This window comes from Notolepis coatsorum (genome assembly GCF_963971535.1).
Source record: "Notolepis coatsorum genome assembly, chromosome: 7".
Taxonomy (NCBI): domain Eukaryota; kingdom Metazoa; phylum Chordata; class Actinopteri; order Aulopiformes; family Paralepididae; genus Notolepis; species Notolepis coatsorum.
In genome coordinates, this window is record NC_140171.1 from 129,377,849 (window position 1) to 129,389,065 (window position 11,217).

The 11,217-nt window shown below is 41.7% G+C and overlaps 2 protein-coding genes across 2 annotated transcripts; one reads left to right on the top strand and one right to left on the bottom strand.

Annotated features, from left to right (window-relative positions):
• Positions 1–491: 491 nt before the first annotated feature.
• LOC311231988 (lysozyme g-like) lies at positions 492–6,040 on the bottom strand. The gene is made up of 5 exons (XM_084318637.1): positions 5,840–6,040; positions 4,143–4,223; positions 3,606–3,808; positions 2,904–3,045; positions 492–790 (listed from the first exon to the last, which is right to left on the bottom strand). Exons 1-5 carry the CDS (start codon positions 5,841–5,843, stop codon positions 657–659), a joined length of 564 nt encoding a protein of 187 aa, XP_084174763.1. The 5' UTR covers positions 5,844–6,040; the 3' UTR covers positions 492–656.
• A 352-nt stretch (positions 6,041–6,392) lies between these two features.
• Positions 6,393–9,663, top strand: LOC311231440 (lysozyme g-like). The gene is made up of 5 exons (XM_084318020.1): positions 6,393–6,527; positions 7,154–7,231; positions 7,373–7,572; positions 8,290–8,446; positions 9,236–9,663. Exons 1-5 carry the CDS (start codon positions 6,524–6,526, stop codon positions 9,388–9,390), a joined length of 594 nt encoding a protein of 197 aa, XP_084174146.1. The 5' UTR covers positions 6,393–6,523; the 3' UTR covers positions 9,391–9,663.
• The last annotated feature ends 1,554 nt before the right edge of the window (positions 9,664–11,217 follow it).

The window sequence follows — 11,217 nt, forward strand, 5'->3', positions numbered from 1 at the left end:
GCATCATGACCCAACTGCCAGCCTTAATTGATTCAAATCTTAACCGACACACATCCATCCGCAATGCATTTCAATGAGGCGGCACTTCACTCAATTAGAGTACAATAAAAGCAAAACCATAAGAGATAAACTTAGATGTTTGAATATGAGTACTAGAGGGAGTTGATGAAGGTTTTTGCATGATTATGTGTAATTCAATTGTGGCCTCTGTGGCGATATAAAAACATGTGTAGCCTATTGTGTAATAACTGTGAAATCACAGATTTCAGCTAGAGCGGAGAGTCCATTAGTGTGTATGGAGCATAATTGTCACATTTTCCCCAAACTGTGCAGTGAAACCTTCCAAAAAGTAATCTGTGTCATTCGATCATTTAATTTAAGATTACAAATCCAAAATCAGAAAAACAACAAAGGGCTGTTTTTCGTTGTTTTGATTTTGTCCTGAAGTAAAAAAAAAAAAAAAAAAAAAAAAAGAACATGAGAAAATAAGATAAGATAAGATATTCCTTTATTGATTACCTTGGGGAAATTCAGGAATTATAACAGCATGGGGGAGGAGGTACATGCAGGTATAGGCCTATGGGCATGGTAATAGAATTTTTGGGCTTGCCCTCTACCCATCAAAATGAAGGTCAGTTGGTCTTTGAAGTCAGCCTTCAATAGCCATTTCTTTTGAAGAACTGGGCCCTGGCGATGACATCATTGGAGTAATCTTTCCCAGTGGTTTTGGCATCAACTTCCTCATATGAATCCACATTCCCAGCCCCCATGTTGTAGGCAGCCAATGCACCTGCAGTGTCAAGAGAAAATAGGCTCTTAGGATAACTCATATTGGGTGCACTCATTTAAAGGAACACTCCAACCTTTTGGGAAATACACTTATTTGCCATCTTCCCCAGAGGAAGTTGTATTTAATTTGGTCATCTCTTGGAAGAAATCCCATGCTGTCCGACAACATGGCCGTGCGCCTGACACACATGCTTTCATCTAAAATGTCCCCACAATATGTGCGCCGCTTGGTTTCGGAATGAAGAGTTCTGTCTGCAAGGCGACGCTGATGAAGAAAGGACACACCTGCACTCTCTTCTGTCATCATGACACATTTACAGTAGCTTCGGTCATCTTGCCACCTTTTTTATTATTTTTTATTATCTTTTCCCCCCCTCCTTTTTCCGATTTTTCTCCCATCCCACTGTTAGTCGTTATGCCAATACAGCCCCAAGTGGTTGTTGCGCACTCCCCCCTACTGTTGGTCCGGGAGGCCGGAGACTGTCACATGCTTTCCTCCGACACATGTGCAGCCAGCCGGCAGCCAGCCTGGCAGCGCAGATTCTCACCGGGAGAGTGTAACGTGTGGAAGGACACACTACCTCCCTCCAGATCCTACCCTCGCTGTGCAGGCGCCCCGACCGAACTGTAGGGGTCGCTGTCCACAATGCCCAGGACCCACCCATCAGCTTTCCCTCCCCTAACACTGCCAATTGTGTTAGTATGAACGACCAGCCAAGCTGATAGCAATGCCGAGAGCTGGATTCGAACCCAGCGTCTCCAGCGTTGATGGCGAGCGCCTTGCCCACTACACCACCTTTTCAATAAACTGGTCTGCTTTTTATACCATCTCTGCTCTGTGTCAGAGAGCCCTGTAGAAAGCCACTTAAAGGGGAACTATCTTACTATTTCTTTCACTATTTGGTCAATTCTACACAATTCCTGTGAGTCTATGGAACACATCTGTATGTTTGTTTTATATTATAGTGAGGGTAATTATATAAAATAGCTATCAACCAATCAGGTTGCTGGATCAGACCTGCTTCTTTTCCTTAGCAGTATTCACATATAGTACTGTCAATAATGATGGTAATATCAAGATAAACATCTAATACTATAAACAACAAAATAGGAATCTTCATTCAACAATAGCCTACTCTAATGTAATTTCCCATAATCGCTGGTCATTAGTCTAAGTAGGAGTATGCAACATGCACATCCAAACCACGGAGGACAGGTACTGAGACAAAAGAGCAAACACTGAAAATAGACAAATACATAAACAGCTTGCAACGCTGCAGGGCTCCAATGATAACAATGTGCAAAGTGTTGCAGTGTTGCAAGCCAGTCATGTATTTGTCTCATCATTAGTCTACACTCATAGATCCTATTAACATAAAATGAAAGGATATGCTGATGATAATATTTGTATGACATTATGACAGTAAGAATCCAGCATTAGTTGTCAAAAGAGATGAATGAAAGGGAGAAACCTGGATGAGCAACATTCCCCTAAAATCTGCAGTAACTTTGCACCTGCTCTTCAGAGGCGGGATACGTTGCCAGGTGACACTCAAAATACTTTTAAAAGAAGCAAAACAAGATTTCACCTCAGTTATGTAATAGACTAAAAGAACTGAGTGATGATGTCTTACTTCATTGTTATAGCCGCCTTTGCTCATGGTGGATTCTGTGTGATTGAACCTATTGTTTAACCCGTTGGTAGTGTGGTAGTGAAAGGGTTAACCTTCTGTATTGTTGCAGTGAAAGGGTTAACCATTTGGTAGTGGGGTAGTGAAAGGGTTAACCTTCTGTATTGTAGCAGTGAAAACGTTAACCCTTTGGTAGTGTGGTAGTGAAAGGGTGAACCCTTTGGTAGTGTGGTAGTGAAAGGGTTAACCCTTTGGTAGTGTGGTAGTAAAAGGGTTAACCCTTTGGTAGTGTGGTAGTGAAAGGGTTAAGGCAGAACACAGAGGGCTTCATGAAGAGGTGCACCTGCTGTGGCTACTTCATCATCGGCCATCTTTGCCTTCACATGTTGCTCATGCCATGACGATAATTATGAGGGAATATAAAATGCATTGCACATCTAAAATACATCAAGACTTTCTTTGAATGAAATCAAGTATTTGCACCTTTCAGCTTGTATTCCTTGGTCCACTGAGGAAACATGTTGTGAATTTGGGAGTAAGAGCTTATGAGAATCTCAATGCCTTGACTGATGTGCTCCTCACTGTCCCACCCACCACGGGGCGACGGGTGCCATCTCTGGTCCACCTAGGAGGAACAAGATTCACACGCACACACATGCGCACGCACACACACACACACACACACACACACACACACACACACACACACACACACACACACACACACACACACATTTACATTAAGGCATTTAGCTGTCAGCAGGAGGAGTAGGCTACACCTCTGGTAAGTGGGTAGGTGATATTGTTTGTTAAACTCTTGTGTGCTACACTCTTGCATGCATAGTAGTATAGACATATTGGCATAGTATATAGTAGTATAGGGACAGTAGCATAGTACATAGTAGATAGTAGTATAGACATCGTTTCTTTAAAAAAAATATATTTCAGATATTGATTGAAGAGGTGTGTTTCTAGTCGACAGCATCTTTTAGATCAATTAGGGCATTAGGCTATGAAAATTAGGCTGCCTCTAAATATAAAAATTAATTAAATAAGAATGGTTTAAAAAGGGGAAAAAAAAGAAAACATTTATATATATATTTTTCCAATCTGACATGAAAATCGAATGTGGAGACTGGCACATGACTATTCGCACATTCGAAAACTCTAACTCATCTCTACTACCTGCATGAGTCCCCAGGCGTTGCCGTGATCCCCCCAGCCGTTGCTCAGTCCTGCCCCTCTGCCACCGCGGGTCTCTCTGGAGATGATGCCAGCCACCACAGCAGGGTCCACGTTCTGCCTGCTCGCCGCCCTGATGATCCTGTCTTTGTAATTGTTGACGTACGGCAGATCACTTGACGCCAACTGATGAGATGCAGCCTCTCCTGCATTGAAAAGGGAGTTAACAGCAGCTTTGTTTTTGGTTTGTTCCTCAGATTATTATTATTAGATGAATAGATTATTATTAGATTATTCAAAAAGTGTGGTGATGATGATGTTGATGATAATAATGATGATGTTGTTGATGATGATAATGATGATGATGATGACAGGTAAGAACTTGTCAAAACAGAGAAAAGTATTATAATCTTTTAATGAGGGGGCCGTCAAAGATAATAGAGACAGGAGGACGTATAAAGCATAATTGAACACATGTAGTTCAATGAGAATCAAACAAATCGCCTTTGCCATCTTGCTAGTTTGATTGACGTCACTTACCATCGCAGCCTAATCCATCATCACGTGCTGTTTGCCATGATGCACCTGTTGTCTCAACCCCGGTAAGGGTTCCGTACTGACCTAACACACACACACACACACACACACACACACACACACACACACACACACACACACACAGAGGGAGAGAGACATTAGTTGCAGTTATGCAGAATATTTGCAATTTTACTAACAGTCTACCTACCATTGAGCATTTATTTGATGACGAAAAGACGTTTATATGGTACATTACTGTACATACCCTGTCGAGGCTAAAATCAGTCTAAAGTTTAGTAGATGTCTAGATAACACCTAGCCATTGTTTCAATGTCATTTCAACAGCTATGTTTAAATATATATGTCTAAATTATGTTTAATCAATGGCTCAGCTATGATATAGACGTCTATACTAAACTTTCACTTTTAAACCAAATTTAACCCAGATCTTAGCCTAGATGTCTACTACTTGCCAACTGCATGATCCTCAGCCAATATGACTATGCAAGTACGTACTGGTATAGTGGTGTTACAGTGGAATGTAAACACAGGCTACAAACCAGCCAAAATAAGACCATACGATTGGTCCTAAATCTGCCACCTCGAACCCATATTGAGCCATGTCACTTCAATGAGGTGGGATGGCTCCCTGTGGAGCAGAGGGTCTCCTTTCTGAAACTGGGACATATGTATAAAATGTTAAATGGATCTGCCCCCAGATATTTATGCTCTCGTATTGTCCTGCGTGGCCAGGTCCACGGACGACAGTTACGGTCTGGACAGCTCTCAGTTTATGAGCCTAGAAAGGGTTCCTATTCACAGAATGGCTTTCTGTCTACAGCCTGCCGGCTGTGGAACTCTCTGCCCAGGGCCATCCAAAACTCCCCCACTATTGCTGTCTTCAAGAGGGGTGTGAAGCGACATCTGCAACAATAGGTTGCAGAGGGTGCTGGGCCACCACTCTTGAAGAACAGGAACATGACATGCTGTAATGAGGCTCTTAGAAAATTGTGTTGTCTATTTTATCTACTTGTTGTATCTATTTTATCTTAACTCTTTCTTTGTGATTTATTGTATTTTTCTTGGGACCATGTTGGAAACAAGTCGACAGACTTTCACATGTTATCCTTGTACCCCTTGTTTTTATACTATTGTATAAATTGTATGTACTAAATAAAAATCAAATCAAATCAATCAAATGTCTAATAGATGCTGTTTAGATGCCCATCTCAATTTCAAAACGTGAGATGTCTAAACAGCATCTATTAAACATTTAAACCTCAGCAGAAATATGATTAAAGACAACCCATTTCAATAACAAATTTATTTATTTGACAGCAGCAAAACTATTTTCAGAACACTTGCCCTCAAGGACTGTATTTTCACACAAATACACTGCAACAATAAATACACTTGGGACCATTTAGAATGTTTATGTTGTCAAAACAAAACCGTCATCATGAACACCATGTTAGCTCGTAACCCTTTCACTACCACACTACAGAAGTTTACCCTTTCACTACCACACTACAGACGGTTAACCGATAGTGAAAAGGGTTAACCTTCTGTAGTGTGGTTGTGAAAGGGTTAACCCTTTGTCGTGTGGCAGTGAAAGACTTTCGTCTTGTTTACATCGGAGTCCCCCATTTTCAATTCATAATAATGTTACATTTGATGTGTAGCGGTGGTGCCATGCTCACCCATGTTGTTGTTGCTTGTGAAGTAGAGGCAGACGCACGCCAGGCGCTTGGATGAAAAAACACTTACTGTATGCCTCTATATTCCCTTTGTTTATTGACCACTGTGCGTTCAACCCTGCTGCCTATACGCACCCCTTCCTAATGGAACAGAATATCCCATCGTGGTTTCTTTTAAACCTACCAGAAATGGAAAGTAAAACTGAACTCTGCACCACTCCCGGGCTTCGAGCCAGAGCTGTAACTTTCGTTCTCAGACATACTGTAGTCGATATGTGTCAACAAATGTACATGTCTGTTTGAATTTATGTTGTGCCGTTATTACTGTAAAAATGTAATGATTGTGAAATGATGTTTGTTTAATGAGACGATGAGCTGTATGTGTATGTCACTGGAATTTCCCTGTGAGGGATTAATAAAAGATATCCTTATCCTTATCATACAGAGTTATGTCACCAGATGCTGTGTTACCAGACAGACTTGTTTGTTTAACACAATGTTATTTCACTTTCAGTTTGAACTTGGGCTCTTTTCCTCACTGGGTCTTGCTTTTTTAGAAACCACATGTTCAATCCACTGACCAATAGAACTTACCCCTCTCTGCTATATATACTGTCCTGACATTTGGATGGAATCAAAATCTGCGGGTGAGCAAGGAAAGAAGACCAAACACAGAAAAAAAACAACATGGGTAAGGAATGATTCTGACTACTTACAGCGATTGTAGTTTGAAAATGAATACATACAGTAGTTGTAAAGAATAGATTCTCAGCCCAGTAAGCAGTAGAATATGTCCGGGCTAAATATAGATCACTTTTAGCCCAACATTTTAATTTATTATTACATATTTATAATATTATACAAATAATGTCCAGAACAGGCCATCTGTTCCTGCTATCAATATATGGAATCAACTTTTTTTGGTTTTGTTGTTTTAAGGACGTTTCCAAGTCCAATGTGTGTTATCCATGCCTTTTGTTAGCATAGTTTAGATTTGTGTACATTAGCAGTTGAAATACATTTTATATCCTACATTTTTGTGTAACATGAATGGTTTTGTGGATTACTGTAATATTGGGAGAGAATGGATGGTTTCCCAACGTGCATTTTGTTGTGTGTGCATTTTTCACTGGCACATAGATAATTAAAGGAGAAAATGTAGTGAACATTAACAATTGTGTGTATTGAGCGAGCCGTACTGTACCCATTCTGCAATCTTAATACAATTTTCAATCAATTGTATTTGAGTAGTTCCTGTTTGGCCTGGGGTTCTGGTGAGCGTAATGTGCCGCTAATGGTTGTCTTTAATTAATGTAGATTATGGAGACATTACAAAAGTTGCAACCTCTGGCGCCTCAGATAAGACAGCGAGAGGTGATGGACGTGATAAAGGCGGTATGTGCTAATTTCTATAGGAATATCGCATCCCACACATTAATCTGTATTATCCAATGAATTACATGGGGCAAGGGATTCCTGAAGCATGCAGCTAAAACTTTAAAAGTTCATTCGAATGATTTTTTATTTTTTTTAAAGGTGTGGCCACGTCAAAGGACATGGCGAAGGCGGATGCATCGGACATAAAGAAGTACAAGGATATCATACTGGCAGTTGGGAAAGATCTTCGAATGGACCCAGCAGTCATTGCCGGCATTATCTCTAGAGAGTCCAGGGGAGGCACCGGCCTGGACAGCAACGGTGAAGGGGACTATAGCAAAGCCTATGGGGTCATGCAGGTATGTGCATTCCTTGGGGTATGAAAGTACAAGTATTTTTAAGTCTGACTGAAATGAAAGTTTTTAGTACTCATTCATTTGTTTAATTGTTGGTTCATTTCTAGGGCGGCTACGTGGCGTAGTGGGCAAGGCGCTCACCACGAAATGCTGGAGATGCTGGGCTCGTCAGTTCAAGCCCAGCGCTCCACATTTGCTTTCAGTTTAGCTGGTCATCCGTACTAATACACATTGGCCGTATTAGGGGGTGGGAAACTGATGGGTGGGGATCGGGCGTTGTGGACAGCGACTCCTACAGGTCGGTTGGTGCGCCTGCGCAGTAGAATCAGGAAGTGTCGGGGGCAGCGTGAGCCTCCCACGCGTTACTCCTCGCCACTGAGAGATCGAGCTGCGCAGGTGAAAAGATGCGACTGCTGTTACCTCAAGTACCGGAGGGGACTTGTGCTATGTATGACTTAGTCCACATTGCAGCCGGCTTGTGGGAGGCAAGAAACAGCGTTCGTGACAGGGGAGGGTTGAATTGGACGATACGAAATTGGGATGGGAGAAAATATAGAAAATGGGAGAAAAAGTGGATAAAAAAAAATTGTTGGTTCATTTCTGTATTTCCCGAGCCACTTACTTTGGTAAGGAGTGTTCACTTCAGCCACAAATGACCATGTTATGGTACAAGTACTTACATTTTGCACTGATTGTAATGTAATTTAATTATTTTTGTAGGTTGACTATGAAGCCATGAGGCTAAAAGGCAAACAGGTTAAGAAAGGAGGTGGTCCCAAAGGGAAGGCACATATCCGTCAAGCCACAGAGATTTTGATTGGATGCTATGAAGAAATTGAGAGGAAGGACTGGGGCAGCAAAGAAAAGTGTCTGAAAGGTGATTATGACTTGGTTTTATATACAGTATATTGTTTTATTGTTTCGTTTTTGTTCTGTCCTCTCTTGATTGATTGATTGATTGATTGAAAAGTTTATTAACAGATTGCAGAATGGGTACAGTACAGTACAGCTCAATACATACAATTGTTAAGGGGATGCAGACCAGAGAAAGACTTTCGTCTTGTTTACATCAGGGTCCCCCATTTTCAATTCATCATAACATATATGACATACATGACGTACAGATAGACAGTACTGCTACATCTATACATTTATGACATATCAGATTTGCAAATACAGTACTGTTTGTGATACAAAAAGTGTCCAGAAAAAGAGTGTATATACATTTGACGTAGAAACTGTACATTGGAGGATTCCAACCTCTGCTTGTGTATTTTCTATTAATTTAGACTGGGGGAAGTAGAGAGGTTTAGAAGCACAGTGGCAACACTGTGTAGTGTATTATAGGTTTAGAAGCACAGTGGAAACACGGTACACCGTCTACTATAGTAAATCAAATCAAATTTATTTGTAAGGCCCGACGACAACACACACTCTTGAGGACGATTTGCCCACCGGCACTTTGGCGACCTCTAGCGGCTCGGTGTGCATATTTCTTAATACAATATAGAATTAAAGCCCTATTTGTTGCCTGTCGATATCCGTTCAGCGGGTCTCGAGTTACATCCCGATATGTGAGGCGTGCGCAGAAGTAGACGGCAGACTTTTTATTTCAATGTTCAGTTGAAAAAATGTATCTTCTAATTTTCTTTGTTTGTCTGCCCAGGGGCGCTAGCAGCCTACAACATGGGGGCTTCCCGTGTCCACTCCTACAAAAACGTGGATGAAAATACCGAACACCAGGACTATTCCAATGACGTTGTGGCCAGAGCTCAGTACTACAAAGACCTCTTGGACACCTCTTGGTGTTCCATTCTGTAACTGAATATGGATTAAAGGACCTGCAATTAAAAACACGACTGAGGTGGTGATCTTTTTAGTTCACTCCAGCGATACCATGCACCCTGTGACTGCATGGGTGCAAATCCTGGTTCATGCCGCCCCCCCAACTCACCTCTTGTCTATGTAACAGTCACAAAAAGGAATACAATTACATGTCAGGGCTGTACCCACCTATAAACAATGTCAATGAAATAAACCATACAGTATGACATTGCTAAAAAGTTTTTAAGAGAAAAATCCATATCTGAAGAAGAGCATGGGCTAATAAATGATAAGTATGCATATTCTACTTTTTAATTCTAAATAACTATTTAATCCCTTTGATGTTTCTATATTCCTGTTTTATAAATAGCATACTATAACATAAAACCATGTGTCATTTTTGTATAGATCCTCTCAGGAACTGAATATAAGAATGCAACTCTCCTCTCTGATGATTAGGAGCTGGTTCCCTTACCATAGGTTGATGCCCCCCCCCCCCCCCGCGTGATTTTTTTCCATAGCCTATGTTTGCGAAGACGCTCTCTGATTGGCTAGCCGCGTACAGCGAAGACCCTTTCTGATTGGTTTAGCGCCGAAGGGTCTCTTCCGCATATTCAACAACAATTGATATGTTGTTCCCTAACCCTAACCTTAACCTTAACCCTAACCTTAACCCTAACCCTAACCCCCTTTGAGGGCCAAAGCATAACCACTTTTGAAGCAGAATATATATGTACAAGGCGGAAGAGACCGGAAAAAAATTTGGACTTTGGAGACTTAAAACCAATTTGGTTATGAATGGAAACCAGATCTAACTATCTTCTAAGTGTAGCAGGGTGGATTATCCCTGCTTTGTCTGACTGCCCCCTCGTCTTTGGGCCTGGAGCGTCAAACTGGAGGCCGGCAGTAGGAGTGGATGGAGCCCGGGATTTACCAACCTGGGTTCGGTGCTCTGGTCTTGTCGCCTCTCCAGGGCGGTCAGCAGTATTTCCCCAACACACTCTCACTTCCCCCAATACCTCCATTAGTCCTCCCACACCTGGTGACTAGTAGATGAATAACAATGTTTGTTCCCCCCCCCAAGCAGTTCCCTCCCTCAATGACCACCAGACACCTTAATGACTGGAAGGGGAAGGTAGGTAGGAAAGGGTTAATTGCATTACCGTTACCCGCACCAAAAGGGTTAGTGTTAAGGCTCAGGAACACACAAGATGCCCATCCACAGCTTTTAGTGTTATTTAAGGACTGGTCAGTTACAAATATCAAATAGCAATGAGTCAAATGAAATGTAGTTCTCCTATTATTCGAGTCGTAACTCAATACCTTGCAGACAACTGATATTGTACACACCCAATATAATCTAGACTCAGATATTGCAGACTCAAAGATAATAGACCCAGATATTGCAGACTCAAATGTAACTGACTCCTTACCCACGTCTGGGCTAGTACCAATAATAATACCCCTCTAAGGCTTTACATATATGGCAGCGTTACGTTACCCCCAAGAAGAGAAGGGTTAACTGGATGGGAAATCATTATGAATGAACATACACGTTATTACACTCAAAATGAAATGAAAATGTGGGCCCACGTTACCAAACAAAAGTCCTAACTAATGCCGGCATGAAATTTTTGTGGGGTACCCCTATGTACTGTGGTTAGCAACCATTATCTTCACCCGTAGGCTGCGACACACTGTGCAATGTACGATATGGTCTTGGTCACCGAAGTGCCACTGTACTTAGCCAAGATGGCGGCCTCGCTCTCACCACCACTCGTCCGGGTGGTAAGATGGCGTCGAACGCTCTCGTCACAAGGGCTA

What these genes read in the sequence shown, in the direction of transcription:
- LOC311231988 (XM_084318637.1), bottom strand. An exon ending in ACGCCTGGGGACTCATGCAG is followed by an intron (nt 3,046 to 3,605) that starts GTAGTAGAGATG and finishes TGTTCCTCCTAG; the next exon opens with GTGGACCAGAGATGGCACCC. An exon ending in CAAGGAATACAAGCTGAAAG is followed by an intron (nt 791 to 2,903) that starts GTGCAAATACTT and finishes TTGACACTGCAG; the next exon opens with GTGCATTGGCTGCCTACAAC.
- LOC311231440 (XM_084318020.1), top strand. An exon ending in TGATGGACGTGATAAAGGCG is followed by an intron (nt 7,232 to 7,372) that starts GTATGTGCTAAT and finishes TTTTTTTTAAAG; the next exon opens with GTGTGGCCACGTCAAAGGAC. An exon ending in CAAAGAAAAGTGTCTGAAAG is followed by an intron (nt 8,447 to 9,235) that starts GTGATTATGACT and finishes TTGTCTGCCCAG; the next exon opens with GGGCGCTAGCAGCCTACAAC.